The 22554-nt window shown below is 37.8% G+C and overlaps 1 protein-coding gene across 1 annotated transcript in view; it reads left to right on the top strand.

Annotated features, from left to right (window-relative positions):
- The window catches only part of SGTB (small glutamine rich tetratricopeptide repeat containing beta), a 43817-nt gene extending 21703 nt beyond the window's left edge, over positions 1-22114 (top strand). Inside the window, exons 5-10 of the mRNA XM_029942337.1 lie at positions 10005-10109; positions 13774-13912; positions 14015-14077; positions 17072-17109; positions 17323-17406; positions 18671-22114. Coding sequence (XP_029798197.1) covers positions 10005-10109; positions 13774-13912; positions 14015-14077; positions 17072-17109; positions 17323-17406; positions 18671-18782 — 541 coding nt within the window. The 3' untranslated portion in view covers positions 18783-22114. The remainder of the gene's footprint in view (positions 1-10004; positions 10110-13773; positions 13913-14014; positions 14078-17071; positions 17110-17322; positions 17407-18670) is intronic.
- The last annotated feature ends 440 nt before the right edge of the window (positions 22115-22554 follow it).

The following is a 22554-nucleotide window of genomic DNA, read 5'->3' as shown; positions in this document are numbered from 1 at the left end:
CCCCAGATTGAAGATCAATTTAAATTGATTTAAATTTCAGTAGCCTCATGGAGCTGTGGCTACTGTCCTGTACAGCATAGCTGTATATTAACGATATAATCCATTTGTCCTAATTGCATAGCTTACTGTTTGCCTTTTAATGTTTTTCATATGTAAAGCTCTTAAATATTTGTCTAGACAAGTTGTTTTTCCTTTCTTTTGAATTTCATTCCAGTATTTTTAAGTCTTATTTAAACTCAAGTTAGTTAACATACAGGGTGGTATTGGTTTCAGGAATAGAACCCAGTGATTCATCTCTTACCTGTAGCACCCAGTGCTCAACCTAACAAGTGCCTCCTTAAAGCCCAGCACCCATTTAGCCCATCTCTCCACCCAACACCCGGCCAGTAACTCTGTTTAAGAGTTTGCAGTTTTTTTTAGTCTTAAAGCTTTCCGCATTTGCAGACCTGACAAATAACTTGTCTTATTTTTCCTTCACATTTAAATTTTATCACTGCCAGTCTGTTTTAGTGAATGGTATCTATTTTAACCAATTTGAAACCTTTTATGGCAGAAATGTATAAAACTTACCTTTTGTTGTATAGTAAATTCTTAGATTTGGAAGAGCTATTTCATTTGGTCTAATCTTTCATTGAGTTATCCTTATCCTGTTTAGAGTATTCATGCCCTTCTGAGATAGTCTCTTGTCCCCTGCCTTTTCTTTCATGGTTCTATCTTTTGGGATAGTTTTCCTTATATTGACACTGAATTTGTGTTCCTGAAACCCTTGCGCTTGATCACAGTTGGCAGTTTTTATTTTTATTCTTGGGGGCAATTACAGAATACTTATGATCCTTCTTTTTCATAATAATACCTTACATTTTGAAGTTGGCTACCATGTTTATTTGAGTTCTTTTCGCCACCTTATATATTTGCCATTTGTTCAGTTATATCTCAGATAATATAGCTTAAAGTTCTGTACTTTTGCTCTAAACTCATTCCAGTTTACCTGTATCTGTTACTGTGTAGTTCTCAGAAATTTGCACAGCATTTCCAGAATGGGTCTGACCACAGCAGTCTTGTAGGGCTCTCATTTAACCTACTTCTAGATAACATAATTATATATTAGCATTTTATGGCATTATTTATTAAGTTAATATTTTGCTTTTGTTTTATTAAATTGTTTCTTTTTTACACATTCTCTTTATCCTGTCATTCAATCACATTTTCCTTTGATAGGTTCTTGGCAGACACCTGCTGTGCACCAGTGCTCTCACTGGAGGTATAGTTGGTTGCCCTAAAATGCAGGATCTTGTATGTTATCCCTGAAGAATTTTATCTTGTTACATTCGCTTATGTGTATGGACCCTTAATCTTTTTGGTACTTTGTGAAGGAACGTGTTTACTTTTGCTCCTCATTTCATGTCATCCACAAACTTAAGAATGCCACATATTACATTCTGTCAGCCATGAAGTCAACTAAGGGAGCAATCAGGGAAGTGCTTAAGAGCCGGGGTTCTGACCCAGAGTCTTTGGATTCTAATTTCTGGCTCTGGCACTTACTATGTGTGTGACCTTGAGCAAATTATCTAACACATGTATGCCCTAGTTTCCCCATTGGTAAAATGTGGATAATAGTATTTACCTCATAGGATTATTGTAGAGATCAAATAGTTAATACATATAAGGTGCTAGGAAGCTGTATAGTAAAGAGTGTTGTCCACAACACTATTATGATTGCATAACAATATTTAAAATAGTATAATAAATACTAATTATATATTAACTAAATAAATATTATATAATTAATTCTGTATTATATAATTGGTTACATTATAATTATAATGATATAATCAATCTATATTATAAAATTGTATAATTCTTAATTATAATTGTATAATGAATTGTATAATTAATTCTATAGTATAGAATTAATATAGAATGTTATTATTCAGTATTATTATTATTATTATTATTATTATTGTTTATGCACTCTGGGGTTTTTTTGTTTTGATCCAAATATGAAGACAGATCCAAATTTATTGGAGTCTAAATATGTTGTCAGTTGTCTTTCTCTGGTTTAATAGAGTCTGGTAACAAGCCTGTTAAAATAAAAAGGAAATGATGTGGGGTGCCTGGGTGGCTCAGTCTGTTGAGCATCCCAGATCGGCTTAGGTCATGATCTTATGGTTAATGAGTTTGAGCCCTGCATCGGGCTCTGTGCTGACAGCTCAGAGCCTGGAGCTTGTTTTGGATTCTTTGTCTCCCTCTCTCTCTGTTCCTCCCCCACTTGCATTCTGTCTCTCTCTCAAAACTAAATAAACATTACAAACACTTTTTTTTTTTAAAGGAAATGATGTTAGTCTGATAGGAGTGGTTTTGAATTATCTAGTGTCATTTATCTTCTTTTTGGGGGTCTCTCTTACATTTTTATGAAAAATTTCTAAGTTGAAAGAAGTATACAGTAAATACACTCATATTCATCCACACCAAGATACTGCCTTTCATATTTTGGCATATTTGCTAAATCACGTTTTTAACTCATCTATTTGTGCCCTTGTGTTTAGTAGTCCATCTTACTTTTGATGCATTTAAAGGTAAATTGCAGCCATTAGTACATTTTCCTTGTAAGCACTTTACCATGCAATATCATTAATAGAATTCAATTTTACATTTTCTTTTGAGGTAAAATTTACATGTAATAAAGTACACAAATCTTAAGTGTACTTTGCCTGAATTTTGACAAATACATATACTGGTGCAACACAAGTGTATGTATTCTGTATGCTCCTTCAAAGTCAGTTGCCTGAAACATCAGAGGCAACCATTGTTTTGTTTTCCCTACTAGAGATAAGATTTGTTTCTTTTAGAATTCCATGTAAAAGGAATCATACCACATGTACTTTTTTTGTGTACTTTTTTGTACTTTTTTTTCTGTTTTTATTCAGGTTAATGGTTTCAAGATTCACCATGCTTTTGTTTGTCTTACTGGTTCTTTTTTTTTTTTTTTAATGTTTATTCATTTTTGAGAGAGGGAGAAAGCACAAGTTGGGGAGGGTTAGAGAGAAGAGGGGCTGACAGAGGATTCGAAGCCGACTCCGCGCTGACAGCAGCAGGCTTGGTGCAGGGCTCGAACTCATGTACTGTGAAGATTATGACCTGAGCTAAAGTCAGACACTCAATCAACTGAGCCACCCAGGTGCCCCTCAATGTTCTTTTTTTTTTTTAATTTTTACCTTTTTTTTTTTTTTTTCCCTTGGGAGAGAGACACACACAGAGTGCGAGCAGGGGAAGGTCAGAGAAAGAGGGAGACACAAAACCAGAAACAGGCTCCAGACTCTGAGCTGTCAGTGCAGAACCCGAAGCAGGGCTCAAACCCAGGAACCATATGATCATGACCTGAGCCAAAGTCATATACTTAACTGACTGAGCCACCCAGGAGCCCCAGTGTTTTATTTTTAATTACTCAGTAGTACTCTATCGTTTGAACCACAATTTCCTAAGCCATTTTTCTACTTATGGTCACCTGGGCTGCTTTTAGGTTTTTTTTTGTCTTATAGTTTGTACAGAATTTATAGTTGTTTTTTGTGGAAGAGTTGAATTCATAAGAAATTTAGCTGTCCATACTAGTAATTCAACTATATTTTCTTTACAAAAGAGTCCCTTTATTAATATGTTCTGATAATCTAGCCCAGAAAAATAAAAAATCCAAGTAATTTATAGAAAATGAATTCCCCAAGCTGCGATTTTATGTTCTTTATTTCTGTCATCAGATAAATACATGTTTTAATTTAGCATATTAAATATATGAAACAAAAGCACTTAATAAAGTGTCACTAAATGTTATGACCAGATATAAATGTTATCAGAAAATTACTTATTTATAGAGCACAATAAGCCATACACTTTTAACTATGAATATAGGAAATTGGATCCTAAATAAATCATTTATTTCAAATGAGATTAGGGTTCATTAATCTTATGTTTGCTAGTACTGGATTAGAAGAGATTATTGGCAATACCTGTGCTTGCTTATCATTTAATTATTGTTAAATTGATATCAACAGTCATACTTATCTTTTTCATTTAAATAGTATCTATTTTCCTGAGGAGTTCAGTAATAGAGCATGCAATTTATAAGATTAAAAAAAATTTTTTTAATGTTTTATTTATTATTGAGACAGAGAGAAACAGCGCATGAGTGGGGGAGGGTCAGAGAGAGAGGGAGACACAGAATCCAAAGTAGGCTCCAGGCTCTGAGCTTTCGGCATAGAGCCCAATGGTGGGCTCGAACCCACGAACCGCGAGATCGTGACCTGAACCAAAGTCAGCCACTTAACCAGCTAAGCCATCCAGGCGCCCCAAGCATGCAATTTAATAATACGTAACTAGAAAACTTTATTTGTATATCTAATACAAATATTGAAAAAAGATTTTAAAAAGTTTTTAGACCCTAGTAGGTTGTTTTTTTAAACTTTTTTAAAATGTTTGTTTATTTTTGAGAGAGAGACAAAAACCGAGCACAAGCTGGGAAGGGCAGAGAGAGAGTGGGGAGACACATGATTGAATCTGAAGCAGGCTCCAGGCTTTAAGCTGTCAACCCCGAGCCCAATATGGGGCTTGAAGTCAAGAGTCGTAAGATCATGACCTGAGCCAAAGTTGGACACTCACCCAGGTGAGCCACCCAGGTGCCTAGTAGTTTTAAATATCTCAATAATCTGTAGTCTTGCCAACTACCCTTTGCATTTTTCTTAGTCAGCTGGGTGCCAAGAATTGGAAGTTCAGAATAGAACTAAATCTTCTTTTTGATATTCATTTTTACATTTTTGTTACTAATGAACTTAATGTTCACATGTTAAACATGCAAGGGTGAACCACAGTTTTCATTTTCATTTTATAGAAGTGATGTGAATATTTTTTTTTGTTTAATGTTTCTTTATTTTTGAGGGGGAGAGAGCATGAGCAGGGAGGAGCAGAGAATGGGAGACACAGAATCTGAAGCAGGCTCCAGGCTCTGAGCTGTCAGCACAGAGCCCAATGTGGGGCTCGAACCCACGAACAATGAGATCATAACCTGAACCAAAGTAGGAGTCCTAACTGACTGAGCCACCCATGTGCCCCTGGAAGTGATTTTTTTATATGTTAAAAAATAATCAGTTGGCACATTTCTTAACCTCAAGTCTTTCTTTTCTAGTATTTATCTTGTTTTAGCCTTTTAGGCTCCTAATGATGCTTTAGGCTCAGCTTAGGTACCAGAAAAACCTGAGTCTTTCCTTGAATATCTATCATTTATTTTTGTCTTTTTTTCTGTACTCCTAGAACTGACCATGATATGTGACATCTATGTCTGTATATCATACTTTGTACCTTATAGTTATATACATACTTATTTTATTTCTCCAGGTGAAGGGCAGAGATTGGATCTTTTATGTTTTTGTATCCCCTGTAGTACCTCGCACCGTGCCTCACAGGAGTTCAACCAATTTTTAATGCACAGAGGACTATACAGAGAGGACTGTGTACTTGTATACATAAAACAACAAATGATTGCAGGGCGCCTGGGTGGCTCAGTCATTTCAGCGTCCGGCTTCAGCTCTGGTCATGATCTCGCAGTTCGTGACTTTGGGCCCCGGGTCGGGCTTGGTGCTGACAGCTAGCTCAGAGCCTGGAGCCTGTCTTCAGATTCTGTGTCTCCCTCTCTCTCTCTCTCTGAGCCTCCTCTGTTCATGCTGTCTCTCTCTGTCTTTCAAAAATAAATAAAAAACATAAAAACAAAACAAACAAAAAAACCCCAACAAATGATTGAGTGTGGGTCTAAAACATTTCCAAATACTTTATAATATGAAACAATATTTTATATTAAACCAGCCAGCTGTCTGGGTCTTCTGTCCCTAAACAGTATTCTTTATTTCTTTTGTGCAACCTCATTGCTGACTTGACCCATATTTGTCTCCTGTTTCTGGGAGGGAGGGATGGTTGAATGACTGAGGCAATAAATGGAATTAAAGGTGTACAGAGAGAGAGTCAGAGCATGATGGAAAAAATTGGTTCACAAGAGCTCTCAGGTGATGGGGAATTGGAGTTGGAGCTAGATTTGATGGACAGCCAAGAACTGAGAGGAAGGGGAAGGGACTTAGGATGGAGAGCATAGTTTAAAGACACAGTTAGGAATCACCAGGGCATGGTACCAAGGAATGCTAGTGACAGCTTGGAACAGAGGCCACATTGTTTTGCACACTGTTTTCCTCTGTCTCCATAAGCCTACAAGTCAGTAGGCTCACTGGGAGTTGGATTCGGTTTGTTGAACTTGGAATCGAATCTCAGGTCAGCCACTTACTAGCTCTGTGATCTTGGGCAGCTACTTAAGCATTCTGAGCTTCAATTTCCTCACTTGTAAAATAAGGATGATACTAACCTCATTGTAGGGTAGCTGTGAAGAGTAATAATGTATATAAAGGAACTAGCATAGTTCTAGGCTTTCAATACTTGTTTCTTTCAAAAACAGTGTACTTCCTAGTTGTAGAAATCAGTTTTGCTATAACTTATTTATGCATGACATATGGTATGAGAGATGTAAGGTACTTGTGATTTTTCTTTCTGCCTTATTTTCTATGAAAATAGAACACAGATTTCACTCATGGTCTTGCTCTAATAGGGTAAAGAAAGCGAGGATGTCTGAAAACATGGTAACTCTGACTGTATTGTTCTGTTGGAATTTCATTAGTTATGCCCTGATAACCAGACAGCAGGGGCAGAGAGAACAGGTCACATTGATATTCAGTTCAGACATTGGCATGTTTGGCTTTATCTCACAGAACATTTGAATGGGATATAGCTCGACTTTGCTTTGCTTTTCTGGCCTCATAGGTTCAGGGGCCTGCGTCCTCTTTGAAAGATGCTAACATACAGTTTGTGATCTGAGGCTAAAGCAATCAAGACTGAAACATAGCCACCTTCTTAACGCTCTGCCCACTCTTCTTGCTGGGTGTGATTCTCCCTGCTTAATTCCTTGTCTTGCTGTCAGTATCTGAAGCCAGAGATCAGGGTGTCTTCCCCTCAGTTTACCTTTACCATTTACCTCCCAACAGCTCATTTGTTGCCTCCTCCATTTCCATCACTATTCCCTTAGGATCTTAAACTTGTTAAATTAGTGCTGTAGTAACTTCATTTGGCTTCACATTTCTACTTGCATTCGCCAATCCAATCTTCTGTGAAAAGGGTCTTTCTAAAATGTGAAATTAATTCTGTAACTCTTGCTTTCTATTTACTGTACCTGAATACCTACATGAGCAAATTTAAGTTCCTCAGCCTGATGCATAAGCTCTTTTATAATCTAGATATTTTCTTTTCTTTTAATTTCATTATCTTCACTATTCTCTACTCTCTATGTACATGGAATATTTGACATTTGCGGACTACTTATAAGTACCATGTTGGAACATCTCTAGATGCTTTTATGTGCTCTGCCTAGAATGTTTCCTTGGGAAGACTTTCTAGAATTTTTTTAAATTTATTTTTTTATTCATTTTTTAAAAGTAGGCTCCATGCTTAATGTGGGGCTTGAACTCAGGACCCTGAGCTCAACAGTCAGATGCTCTACTGACTGAACCACCTGAGCAGCCTTGGAAAGACTTTTAAAATTTCTTTTCTTCCCAACCTCCTGTCCATGCCCTTGTGCCCTTCCTCACCATGTCGTTTGGAGTGGTGCTATCCAGTAAGGTAGCTCCTAGCCACATGTGGCTGCGCAAATGTAGGTTCAACTTGATAAAATGAAAAATTCCGTTCCTCGGTTGCAATAGCATATTTCAAGTGCTCTTTAGTTACATGTGGGCAGGGGACTGCTGTAGGGGATAGAGGAAGAAGTTCTCTTGGATGGCTCTGCAGAGGGCTAATCATACTTCTCTCATGTTGCCTTTTCCTCTGATACTTTGTTGATATCTCCTTTGATTCCATTATTGGAATTATCATACTATATACTTATTTATTTACATGTCTTTTTCCCTATTAAGGCAATGAAAGATTGGAGGGCAGAGTTATTTCCTCTTCATCACAGTGTATTTGGTTTGGAGTTCTGAGTTTAGCATATTATAGTTTTCAATGAAAGTTTGAGTTGAAGTGATACAGTGAATTTTAGAAGGGAGCATCGCCTTTACTTGAAGACTTCTAATCATGAAGCAGTCATATGTCAGCATGGTTTTTTTTAATGTATATTATCATAAATTGTATGTTATCTATAATATGTTTATTATATATGTGTATCTAAGAAAATAAGTTTAAAACTATTTAAACCCTATTTCAACTTACTGAAACAGTAATACATGAACATCCATATATACTTACCTTAGAATCAAAAATAGCTAACATTTGCCATATTTATTTCTTTTTGTCTTTTTGTCTTTTTAATGACTGTTTGTGTATGTACATATGTATAAAATTTTCTTGCTGGTCCCAAATACTTCAATCATATCTCTTAAGATATACTCTGCATAACTATCTTACCCATCATATGTAAGAAAATTGGCATTAATACTGAAATTTCTTCATTTGTCCCCAAAATACCTTCTATAGCTATGTCTTTTCATCCAGAATCTAATCACTCTTTGTGTATTGCATTCTGCTCTGTCACTTACATCTCTTAATCTAGGAAATATTACTGTGTTTATTTTTTTTAATGGCATAGACATATTTGAAGGGTTCAGGCCACCTGCCATTGCCACTCATACCACAGAAACCTAAGCACTGTTGAGGCCAGGAATCTTCTTCTTATTTTTATTTTATTTGAGAGAGAGACAGAGAGAGAGAGAGAGAGAGAGAGAGAGAGAGAATCCTAAGCAGGCTCCACTCTCAGCACAGAGCGTGATTGATGCGGGGCTCAATCTCATGAACTATGAGATCACGACCTGAGCTGAAACCCAGAGTCGCTGCTTAACTAGCTGAGCCACCAGACGTCCCCAGAAATGTTATTTTGATTACTGCTCTATCCATTGTGCCTAGAAAAGTGTCTGTGCATTAGCTAGACCTCAAAAGATACATGAGTTGAATGAATAAGAAATATTTATTCTGGAGAAGAATGAGTGGGGCTGTAGTGGGAAGGAGGGCAGGAGACGTTATGGAATGTTTTAGTTCAAAGGGCTTGCCTTTAGAACATTCTGCTTATTTAGTCTTTCTGCTGGTGGCCTCAAGGGTTGAGTGAGCGCTGTAACAGGGGAACAGAGGGCTGTCTGCTCTCAAGATTGTGTGGAGGGAGAGAAAGTGGCTTCATTATACTGCAGGCCCCAGTTATTCCAGGAGAGATTTGTTAGAGGTGACCTGGAAGGGATTCAGTAGTGCTTTATCGCTCTGAGATTCTGTTCTCAGTGGAAGGAATGCATTGCCCATCCTTTGTGTGCAGCCAGAGTTGGGCATACAGATAAGTTAGATTTTCATCTTAGACTTGCCAGATGATAATCTTAACCCTACTAGTAAAGTGGTCATTTAACAGCCTACCCCTGGGTAGCCATTTGCCACAGTCTCTCGCTCTGCATTCTTCCTTAGTGATCCCTTGTGTTTTCAGTTTTCTGTTTGGGTAAATTCAAAAGGCAATAAGGTAGATCAGTTGTATGAATCGCTTATTTGTCTTTTCTGTAGGAAAACACACCGTGAAAGGCGGCATGCGCATTTTCTCTGAATTAAAAAAATTTTTTTAATGTTTATTTTTGAGAGAGACAGAGCACAAGTCCGGGGTGAGGCAGAGAGAGATGGAGACACAGAATCCCAACCAGGCTGATGAGGGGCTTGAACTCACGAACTGCAAGATCATGACATGAGCCAAAGTCAGACACTTAACTGACAGAGCCACCCAGGCACCCCTGAATTTTGTTTTTGAGTTGTCTTTTTGATTGTAGAATTATCTTGGTTTGATTTAGATAATTGCTGGAAGTTATAGACAAATTGGGACAAGGAAAATACAGTTTTATTGGTACCTGACCATCTCAATTAGTGCCTTGACGATTGCTTGTAATAAAAATCTCTTCTCTTTCTCTTAGGGCTGCTGCTCAGAGTAAATTAGGCCACTACACAGATGCAATAAAGGATTGTGAGAAAGCAATAGCAATTGATTCAAAGTACAGCAAGGCCTATGGGAGAATGGGGTAAGTTCTGGCAGAATGTTCAAAGTAGTACCAAGGAGTATCAGATGTGCTTTTCTTAATGGCTTGGTTTTCAATTTCCTGCTTAAATATTGCACTATTAGGAAGATAAATACGACATTGAGAGAGGAAATGACTGCAATTTCTATGACTTGGGATAGAGATGATCACTTGTATGATGAATGGTTGGTTGTTGGAGAAAATCATACAACCATACTCAGTGGACTCACATCTGGCCGCAAATCTCAAATGAGCACTCAGTATCTTGGTGGACAATCCTCCTATACCTCCTTGTAAGTTCACCTTCCTACGCTGAGTTGCTGCTTCCCACTTTTTCTCTCTTCAAATTTCTACCACACCCTCCATGGCAACTCTCAGCTGATGGTATTGCCTTGCAATTAACTAAGAAAATGGATGCATTTAGAAGAAAAGTAGCTCTTCCTCCTTCTGAATCAACCAATCTATCTGCATTTGTATCCTCACTGACTGCCTTTTGTTCCTTTTCAAATGAAAGGGTTCTTATCTTAGACTTGCCTTCACTCATGCCTTAGATCTCATCCCTTTGCACCTTCTTCAGGTCTTTACCTTGGAGTCCTTTCCTTTATTTTCTGCAACACCAGGTTTCCTGTCTCTAACAACGGTGGCAGTGACTGCATGGGGAAAGGTCCTAGAAAATCACCCACTGGAACCATGATTTTACCCAGTGAGGCCATTTCCCAGCCCCTCGTTCTGCCCTGCCTCCATGGCTGCTTGTGTTGGCTCCCTCGTGTCTCATCTGCTCTCCACTCACTCCAATAGGGCCTTTGTCTCTGTCACTCTCCTGACAGCCCTATTCAAGGTCACCAGTTGCCTATATTTTGCCAAGGCCAGTCAGTGTTCGTGTCTGTATCCTTACCGTGCTCCATGTTTTAGTATTTGGCACAGTTAACTTTTTTTTAAAGAGTATTTATTTAAGTAATCTCACAACCCCGAGATCAAGAGTCACGTGCTCTTCTGACGGAGCCAGCCAGGTGCCTCAGCATAATCAACTAAGTTTTGAAATACTTCATTCTCTCTGCTTCTGTGACATCCTACTTCCTAGTTTTCTTTCTACTTCACTGGGTGCTCTTTCCCAGTCTTTCTTACTGCTTCTTCCTTCTCTACCACCTCTAAATAATGGTGTACTCAGGGCTTTCTCTCCAGCTGCTGTCGTTTGTCTGTTCTCTCTTCTGATTCCATCCTGTCCCATGGTTTTAAACTCTAATCTTCAGTCGGTACTCATTATTCAAGGATTTTGTATTCATGAATTTGCCTACATGCTGCAATTTGTTTACAACCCCCAAATCAATACTCACTGTGCTTTGGTAATCATTCACAGAAGGGTGAAAAATTTGAGTCACTTGTCTATCATGCCAGTTCTCTGTAGAGGTCCCATCAGGCGATGCTCTGCCTTTTCGTTATAGCTTTTATGCTGTAAACGAGTGTTTTTTCTTCACAGTTTTTTTTAGTGCTGTATTTTTTGTTTTGCATTTTTGTGCCTTTTGTGGTTCATTTCCCTGTTTACACTGGCCCCCAAGTGGAGGCTGAAGTGTTGTTTAGTGCTCCTAAGCACAAGAAGGCTAGTATGTGCCTTATGAAGAAAATACTCATGTTAGATAATTCTTGATTAGAAACGAGTTAGAGCTGTTGGCTGTTAGTTCATTGCTAATGAATCAGTAATATATATTAAATGTTTTTTTTAACAGAAACACACATAAAATAAGATTATATTTTGACCTATTGATGAAAAGGTTGTGACCAAAAGCTCACAGGAGCCCAACCCTGTATTTCCTCTAGGAGGAGTTGTTCATTATTTACTAATTTAGTGTTTATGGTGACTTTATTGAATATTAACTACTGTTATTAATGAGACTCAACTTTATATATTGATGGAGCTCTTAAGATAGATATCTGAACTCCATACTCATATACTCAACTACTTTTCACCTCCACCTAGAGGTTTAATAGGCATTTAAAGCTTAACGTTTGTTAAGAACTTTTGTTCCTTCTTAAATCTTTCCCATCTTGGTAAATGGTACCATCATTCACCTACGTCCAGTGCTGAGGTAAGAAGGCTAGGGGTCATTCTTCATTCTTATTACACCTGACCCAACTAATCTATCAGCAAGTCCTGTCACGTCTGAGTTCCACATCCAGGACTGTGTATCTTGAATTCAGGCCTTGAATGCTGTCTTGTTTACAGCCCTACATCAATTACCACCTCTTATACAGGCTACTGCAGGAGCTTTGTAACGGGTCCCCCTGCTACCATTCCGCCCCCACCCATGTCGATCTGCAGAGAAGCCAGAGTGAATGCTCCAAAACACAGGTCAGATCTGTCACTCCACTGCAACCAGAATAAAATCCATACTCCAAACCAAGGTCATATATGATCTGGCACCTGATTATTCCCTGATGTCATCTCTTTCCACCCTTTATTTTCTGTGCTTCCTCTTCATCAGCTTTTGTCCTGTTCCTTAAGCCCTCTCAGGGCCATTGTGTTTGCCGTATCTTCTCTTTAGATGCTTTTCTGATTTTCATGGGACTGCCTTCTTCTCGTCACTCAGGTCTTTTTAGTGTGGCTTCTTCAAGTAGTTCCTTTACTCAGTCTCCTTAATATTACTCTTTTTTTGTGTTTATTGCTTACCTTCCCAGAGAGGATGAAATTTTCTTAAAGTCAAGGACTTTATCTTTTTCATTGTGAACTATAATCTCCAGCATGCGGTAGGGTTTCAATAAATACTTATTGACTGTTGATTAATTGAGGACTCTGATCAAATATCTTTCATGGTTGACTAGTAGAAAAACAAATTAGGTTCTGAGAACTTTTCTGTGGTTAGGTACTGCATTCTGTCTAGATCAGAAGTCTGGGAGGCAAGTCATCCAAGAAAGAATCGGATGGAGTTCTTAGTAAAGAATTGGAGTAATTTGTTAAAAATGAACTGAGAACAAATAAAAAAACCTCAGTACTGTCTCTCCATATATAACATTATTGTATAGTTCTGAAGTAAATTTCTGATAAATAGATTCTAACTAGGTAGAGGAAAGCATAAAAATTTAATGACTCGTTCCTTGATCTGTGCCTGGCACAGATATGTGTTGAGTTGTAAAGGGTGCTAATTTTATGTACTTGACAATAAACATGTCTTGTTCAGGAGTAGCTTGATAATACCTCATAGCCTATTTTTATTTTTATTTTTTTAATGGCACATTGGTATTTACTGTGGCTCAATGTCTCTGCTAGGAAGAAGGAAGAAAGTGGGACATTAGGGAGCACAAATCTAGTTCAGAGTTCTTGAAATGGTTTTAGCATCATGGACTTAAAATGGCCACAGGATTGTTCATCAGCTCTCATCTTTGTGGAGCTTTGTCATTCATCAGGCAAATTACTTCACAAATTGGAAGGGTAGGTAAGGTTCATTTGTAAACACTAAATTAATGATTCATAGGACAGCCACGTTTGTCAGCAAGTAGAATGGAGAAAGTCCAGACTTAAGAATCTTGGAATTAGAAGGAATTTTAGTGATACTCCCGTGAATCATAGTACAGGGAATAAATTAAGTATAGTCTGGATTCACATTGAATATGGAAGCGGAGGTATGTTTGTGATGTCGTGATGCTCTTTAATCATATATTTTATTCTTTTCAGACTGGCCCTCACTGCCATAAATAAATTTGAAGAAGCAGTTACAAGTTATCAAAAGGCATTAGATCTTGACCCTGAAAATGATTCTTACAAGTCAAATCTGAAAATAGCAGAACAGAAGTTAAGAGAGGTATCCAGTCCTGTAAGTTATTAATGCCAAATGAAGGAAATATTTTCTCTTTCACAATTTATTATAACCAAGTTTTAGTAGTTAGAATAATTCTCAAATACAATTGTTTTACAGACAGGAACTGGATTGAGCTTTGACATGGCTAGTTTAATAAATAATCCAGCCTTCATTAGTATGGTGAGTATATTTCCTTTTTTGCTCTGCTGGCTGTTTTCCATAAAGTTATATGGTTCCCAAACTTTAAGAAGCAAATATGGGAGCTTTTGTAGTGGTGGTGGGGGTCGTGGCATAGGGTGGTCGCATCACGCTCTGGCTCAGGTTTTTAACCTGCCTATGGACCTCTTTAAGAGAAAGCCATGAATGGACTTTAGGAAACCCATGGATTTCCTGAAATTCTATACAAAAATTTGTGTACATGTACATGTATGCATTTTCTAGAGAGATTTGTATTTTTCCTTTGATTGGTGAAGGGGTCTGCAAATCTACAAAAAATTAAAAACAACTCTTTTACAAGCGTTTAAAAGTGGCCTTAGGAAGATCCCCCTAATTGAGGTCTGATCTGAGGAGTTTGGCTGTGGCGTTTGCCTAAGCTCTCCTTTCATCATGGTCTACTGCCTTCCTTTCATGAGTTTATTTGAACTTTGAGTTTAATTCTCACATGTCTGTACTTCATCCTTGAAAACAACAAAGTCACTCATGGGTCTTCTTAAAAACATGTATGCTCTGGGCCAAAAGGTGGAAACTCTGATTTCGTGGGTCAGGGATATTACCTGGGTGATCTGGAATATTTCTGGCCGAGAATCCTTCACTCCACCACATGCCATGCCCTTGGCAGGCAGTGGTGCTACTTGTGTTCATCTTCGGTTCCTTCAAAAAATGTTGTTGTGCATCCACAAAAACCTTCATTTGAATTGAAATGCTTGGATGGCTCATTCCCAGTGAGATAAAGAAGTTTTTTGAACATTTAGTAGGTTTGTAGCAATTGGTAGTTGAAATCTTTGTAGACAGTAGTTAATTTTTGAATCAGTCACCCTAAATGAGGTGTTGGGAAAGCCACCACTTGCTTTTATTACCAGAGAGAGAATTATTTGATGGACTTGCAAATAATTCAGTAACTCTCTTCAAGTCTCAAGATTGAGCCCATCAAATTTAAGTTAGTTTTCCTGATTACATGCCAGCAATTATATGTCTCTTTGTAGGTTTTGTGACATTTTTTGAGCATTGTTACCCATTTGCAGGCATCAGGTTATTCTCTTATAGCAGGATGTGAAAATGGATTTCTTTTAGTTTCAGATGTAGCTTTGTGCTGCGCACCGAAGTGAAGTGTTGCAGAAGGTGCAGGTTAAAAACACTCTGTGTGAATTGTACAAAGTCAACTGATAGAGAATAAAGATTTTTGGAGAGAGATATTGAAGTTACAGAGCCCTTTTTCACGTATGACAGAGGTAAAGGGCCACCCTCCTCTCCAGCCCACAGAGAAAAGGCTTCCGTGGCCTTCTTAGAGAGCTTTCTAGATGGCTCTCAGTTTGGAAGACAGTAGACTGGGGTCTGACCTGCCAGCTAAGGAAGTAACTGTACTAAAGCCAGTGGAGGGAAGATGTGTTTCCTGTGGACCCAGGTGAGCACAGGTGCTCATAAGATAGTCCTGTGTGAATCTTCCCAGAAAGGCCTCCAACACAGAGCCTGAGAGGAGGACTGTAAAGGGCCTGGGACTCAAGGGAAAGTCATGGTGTCCTTTCTCAGAGGATGGATGAGGAATGCCCAGGGTGGTGGGGTTGGGGGAAGTTTCTGCAGGACCTCAAAAGTTCAAGAGAGAACCAGAGTAGTTTTAAACAACTTGCACATCCACCAGGCATGAGTGCAGAGCCACTGAGCTAGTACCAGTCTTTCCCTTCCTAGAGGGCCAGGGCTCCTGCCTAACAAGCTGGAAGAGGCACAGGGGCACTGTGGTGAAGAGGACAGGCAACTGGCCCATCTCTAGTAGGCCCATGCTTGGGAGGCGAAATGTTTTGCCCGTCAATGAAGCTTTATGTATTTGGTTATTACAGTGAGCAACGAGTGAATTCCTGAACTGGAGTTCATTTTCTACCTTAGAGTGACTAGAGGACTGTATACTTAAAAATGGCCTGAAAAGCCTTAGGACCTGCTCTGCATCTCTTCTATGTCCCGGAATCTAGAAAAGGGTGAATTGCTTTTGTAGCATCAGATTAAAGAGATTGTGAAAGGGGCAGCTGGGTGTCTCATTCAGTTAAGTGTCCAACTCTTGATTTTGGCTCAGGTCATGATCTTACGGTTCGTGAGGTCAAGCCCCTCATCGGGCTCTGTGCTGACAGCACAGAGCCTGCTTGGGATTCTCACTCTCCCTCTCTCTGTGCCTTTCCCCCACTTGTGCTCTTTCTGATAAACTAAAAAAAAAAAAAAGATTTTGAAACAAAATGCTTTATATTTGTAGCTCATAAATCCTGCTTTTCCTGTTTAATGTCCATAGCACTCATGTCAGGCAGCAGAAGCACCAGTCCTGAAACTTGAGTAGAGTTATTGAATTGTTTGCAAGGAAGTCAAACAGTTCTCTTTATGGTAATGAGAGCAAGCGATGACTTCTCCCAACACCTTGTTTAGGGTCAGTGAATGAAAAAATACTGTCTACAAAGATTTAGAGTCCATGTAAATTTTACATGAACATTGTTGATGGAACAAATGTGAGGCCAAAAAATGTTTATACTTTCAAAATAGAAAGTTTTACAAGTGAATGTATGTATAAATAGAATTCTCTTCCCATTGTAAGCACAGGATTACTGAACCTCATGGAGCAAGGTCATGTCTCCTAGAGTCTTCTTTTGAAGAAGACCCTCAAGTCAAGGGTAGAAGATTCTTTAGCCATACTTTTAAAGTTTTTATTTTTCCTGTTGGCTTTATTGATCTGATCCGTAGTAGTAAGTAAAATACTTAGTTTATTATAGTGTTTTAATCTCTTTATCCTTACAATGTATTTTCAATGCCATTTTTTCTAGTACTTCTGCTTTTGTTTACATTCCCACTTTGTTGAGTATGCTAAAACTCTAAAAAATGTTAATATATACATAGTTTCACTTTTATTTTTTCTCCCAATTCTTTGTTAAAGAACCATGAATATTAACTGCTTTTAATGGGAAATGCGTTTTTCAATTCCAGGCAGCAAGTTTAATGCAGAATCCTCAAGTTCAGCAGCTGTAAGTAAATTTTCCCCTTCCACTCACCTGCCAAGCTCCTAAGTTGAGCACACCAGCTCCAAAATGATAAGTGATAAGTGATAGATGAATGCCATTTAGAACTTACAGCCATGCATATTTGACCTGACTTTCTCCTTAGTCTCCAAGCAGGAGACTTAACATGCAGTTAAGATTATATGCCAGGCCTAGTGATCCATCTCTTGCCTATTCTAGAATGTCAGGAATGATGACAAATGCCATTGGGGGACCTGCTGCTGGAGTTGGAGGCCTAACTGACCTGTCTAGCCTCATCCAAGCGTAAGTGTTACTTCAATACAAATAGTAAAAATGTTTATGTCTTACAGCTTGCCTCTAAAGAGAGAGGACCAGGGTTTTCTTTTTAAAATTTTCTTTTACTGTTAGCATTAGTGGCCTCATTAGTTATTCCATCTAGAGAAGTTTATAAATTGGAATTTTCAGACTGAAGGGCAGGAATCCAGAAGATTTGGATCCATGAAAAAGTTTATCGGCAGATTTGAATAGCTACTCAAGGATATAGATGAATGTCGAATAACTGCTTAAAGAATGTTATTAATTTATTTAGTTAGGTATGTTTAAAATCATGTATTACATATATTAACATACGGACAATGTAGGAAACTATTTCGTTTGAACATTTTCAGTGCATGTCATCACTAAAGAAACTCTTTGCATCTTCTCATTACTTGAGCACACACTACCTTCACTTCCACCCAAGTTGCTTAAGTTACTTTCATTTTTAGTGTTTATTTTGAGAGCAAGTGCATGAGTGGGGGAAGGGTAGAGAGAGAGAGAGAGAGAGAGAGAGACCTTAAGCAGGTTTGCTCTGTCAGAACTGAGTCCAGCGTGGGGCTCGATCTCCCAATCCGTGAGATCATGATCTGAGCTGAAATCGAGTTGGATGCTTAACTGACTAAGCCACCCTGGTGCCCCCAAATACTCTAATTGATTTTCGAATCTGTGTCATGTTAGTCACTGAAAATTTTAAATGAAGACACAAATACCATTTCTTTTTTTGATCACTAGCATGTTACCCACTTACAATACTGCATTTTTACAGTGATCTTTAAGTGGCATCATTATAGTGATACATAATACTTGTAATTGAGGGTTACACACTCAGGAATTTGTATTATGTTTCTTTGCCTTTGTAAAAACCAGTTCTCTTAGGCATACAGGTGACCAGAATGGGTATGACACCTATCATACCTGATGACAAGAGAATTTCCTTGCCTCGTATTTGAGCGCATACAATGAAAGCACGTACTTTTCAGCCCTTAGCTTATTTGTGGTGTGGATTTCATGCATTTCAGGAAGTCACTTTTCAGTGCGGGTGTTTTGTTCCTTATAAAGAACACTGTGCTGTAATAATGTTTTATGGAGGCATTGGTAAAGCCAAAGAGACTAAAGTCATGGTTCTAAAACTTGTTTTTATAGAAAAAGTTCCCTCTGAGTAATACCGACTTCCTCTACAGTTGTTTTTGCATGGGTATTGTGTGACTGGAAATTCCCTAATTTATACCACTTTGCCTCTTTACTACAGGGGACAGCAGTTTGCTCAGCAGATACAGCAACAGAATCCTGAACTTATAGAGCAACTTAGAAATCACATCCGGAGCAGATCATTCAGCAGCAGTACTGAAGAACATTCCTGACTTGACCAGGGACCCTTACCCAGAGCACAAATAATTATGGCTCTTAAATGTTTGCTGTAGATAGTGGCCAAAACAAAGACACCTAAAGAATCAATCTGTCTAGATGATAGGTTTATCATAAACAGACTCCTATCTGTTTCATGAACATGTGTATCATGAACATAACATGACTCCTTTGTAAACAAATGATCAGTAGCCCTGTTGAGTGCCAGTATAGTAAACAGGGTTCCATTTTCAAATCAAATCTTCATTGTCATATTTGTATATTAGACCTAATAGCAGAGTCTATTTATTAAACAGTAGGGCTGTGTATTGGTGAATTCTTTAGCTCCAAATTCCCGTAAGCAAACTTTTCTGAAAGATGGAGATGACGAAGAGGAAAGGTTTCTCATGCTGATTTAGGAGAAATATACTGGCCACTAAACAGCATGTCTGGAGGGAAGAAATTTGTTGCCTCCTTTTAGCTCTGATAGTGCTATCAGTACTGAATACATATCCCACGGGCTAGTACTGTCCTTAACGCTGCTTGTTCTGATGGGGTACAAGGAATACTAAGAGCTGGTGGGAAGCAGCATTTGGTGCAAGGGTTGTTTTGAAATGAAAAATAGATGCTGTGAATGTTCAGAAAATGAAGGTAGGATGTTCGGGTTTTTTGCATAGTTCTTAATTAATCTTGCCTGCATTTTGGTCTTGATAACATTAGCATGGCCAATTACTCTAAGTACATAATAAAATACATTTAGAAATCCTTAATGGTACTGGTTAGGTCCATTGTAGAACTATTCAATTTAACTAGCACAATTTCCCAGTGGTGACCTTACCATGGAAACTCTTAAATATATTTACATTTAAATAAGCCAGCGGTTTGGTCCTCAAGTTAAGGATTTTCTAAGTGGCATTTAATTATGTGCCTATAAATACTGATTTCTTAAAAACTAATTATTTGATGGATTATAAAAAGCTTCTATCACTAACATTGCTTGTTCATATAAATTTTTGCTATAATTTGGCTTGGCATGTTGCTTTTATGCTTCATCTTAATTTGATGCAACGTAAGCATAACGGGACTTAAAATATTTTATTGAAATCATGTCATAGTAGTTAATGAAGAGATATGACATTAAGTATTAATGGCACGACTCTAACTACAGTGATGAGAGACCATTTTAACTAGAATTTCTTTTGTTAATTATGGAAGTTGGTAAAGTTGAGTGAATACCATGATTTCACAAGTGTGAGAGAAAACTGAAAAATTAAGACATGTAAGGTTAAGTCCGTAATACTCATGATGATGAGGGCCTTACTGTAACTGTTCTCAAAAGACTAATAATGTATCTACAAGGTTAAAAACCAACTCTTCCTTTCTTTCTCCTTGTGAGATGAGAACAGTGGTTCTATAATTTCAAGAATTAATTAAAAATGCAGTTCCAGAGCCACACTTTCAATTTGTGTTTAATAAGTCCTATAGTAAGGCCTAGGAATCACCATTTTAAACTGCGTACTACAACGTGGTTCTGATGTAGGTCTAAGGACTCTAATTTAGAGTCACAGTAAGTTAGAGATTTCTCTTCAGACCAGCAAATACCTCACTGCTTGTGCCCAGCTTACAGGGAAAACCCATTGGAATCTACAGTCTGGCCAGAGAAGAGCAGGACTTAAATTTTAGGCTCTCTGAATCGAGTATCCTGTTTCCCATTTAAACAAACTTTATTTTTCATGAGGTTTTATTCAACTCCTAGTGTTCAAGTGTAATACAGAATGAAGTACTATCCACATGAAAGTTAGGACTATCCTGGAAAAAAAAAGTCAAAGTTGATCTACAATTGAAAATACGCTACTCATGGGGTACCTGGCTGGCTGAGTCCCTAAAGCATGTGACTCTTGATCTCTGGACCCTGAGTTCAAGCCCTATGTTGGGCATACAGCTTACTAAATTAAAAAAAAAAATTAGCTACTCTTATCCAGTGGTAAGAAAAGAGTTTCTAGCAAAAATATCTTGAGTATATTAAAATGCTTTTAGATCAGTAAAACTGTTAAGCCTTTAGGTGACTGACTTGGAAAATTGAGAAAATACAAATCAACAGCACCAGGAGTCAGAGGGGTAACAATGCAGCCCTTCACACTTGAAAAGGTAATCAGGAAATTTCCCCAATGGTGACCAACTCTGGGCCCAAATAGTGGACAACTTACATGGAACACACATTCCCTGTAAGATAAAAGCTACCAAAGCTCAGTAAAGAAATAGACATCCCTCAGTAGAGCAAGCTGTAGGCCCAGATGATTCCAATGGTAAGTTCAGCCAAACACTTAATGGAAGCAATATCAAGTCTACACGATCTCTTTTGGGAAATAGAAAAACAGAAAACACTTCCAACTCATTTTATTTAGCTATTACTATTACTTTGATACCAAAGTCAAAGGCATTATAAGGAAAACCATTTTAAAACAATGTCATGATTTGCTAATATCTGTAGTTATTCTTTTACATGAAGAGCTGGTGTATTTCTTCCATTTCAACCTTCTGGTCTGTTTCTTGGCTGATATACCACCCATAACAAATTCAGTCTAGGTATCTGTCCACTTACCTGGATTTCCATTCTCTTCAAGCCATTTTTGCTCTTCAGATACCTTCATCATTTTGGAATTACTGCCTTGCAAATTATTTCCAGAAAGTTTTGTGCAGTTGGATTGTACTAGTTACTCTTAAAGTTTTAAGGAATGCCCCAAATACTGTACTGGCTGGTGTGGAACAAAAGGACACTGAATCTTTATACACATTCCATTTAGGAATGATTGGCTTTCATTAACCACATTTCATTGCCGTAGCTACAGCTGTTTTGATGCTATGTAAAACCTAGAAGGTCCTTTGTATGCAAATGACATTTTCATTTAATGTATCAAATTATCTAATTTTTATAATATGGTTTAAACAGATCCTTTCTAAAATGACATAATCTAACCTTTACTTAAGGAATGGACAATGTGTATCATAAAAAGAGAGTTTATAATTAGATCAAATTATATAGCAGATTCCAAGAGACCATTATATGTTACTTTTAAATCTGGAACAATGAAACAGAAGGTTCAGTCAGAGAAGATACTTGAAAAGCAATCAAAATACACAGTGCAGTGGCTATAAAGTCTTATCATTTAATCAATCTTACTCATTCTGGAAGACAGACAGACTTCAACTTTACATTGCTTGTACTTTATTTTGCACAGATTCATTATTAGTGCAATTTAAGGGGCAAATCTCATTCTCAATATAGCTTTCACTTTGGACCAAATAATTTGTCATGGCAATAAATAATCATGCATTTAAGAAAAACAAAGTTTTGTATTTGACTTAATGTACTCTAAGCAATTCTATATACGTTCTTGAATTTCAACTTACCAAAATAAGTTTTTATTTAACAGCAAAAGCTTTTGTTTTCCTTACAAAATACTGAAACTTACTATATTCATGTTGCAAAGTTGTTTACAATCTTTTTTTCTAATGTTTTTATTTATTTTTAAGAGCAAGAAAGAGCACAAGTGGGAGAGGGGCAGACAGAGAGGGAAACACACAATCAGAAGCAGGCTCCAGGCTCTGAGCTGTCAGCACAGAGCCGAACATGGGACTCAAACTCACATGCTGTGAGATCATGACCTAAGCTGAAGTTGGATGCTTAGCTGACTGAGCCACCAAGGAGCCCCTCAAAGTTGTTTACAATATTAACTTTCTCACTGTTTTATTACTGACATAAGTAAATCAGTGTGATTACATACAGAG

The sequence above is a fragment of the Suricata suricatta genome, chromosome 6 (assembly GCF_006229205.1).
Source record: "Suricata suricatta isolate VVHF042 chromosome 6, meerkat_22Aug2017_6uvM2_HiC, whole genome shotgun sequence".
Taxonomy (NCBI): domain Eukaryota; kingdom Metazoa; phylum Chordata; class Mammalia; order Carnivora; family Herpestidae; genus Suricata; species Suricata suricatta.
This window is presented reverse-complemented; position numbering and strand designations above follow the sequence as displayed.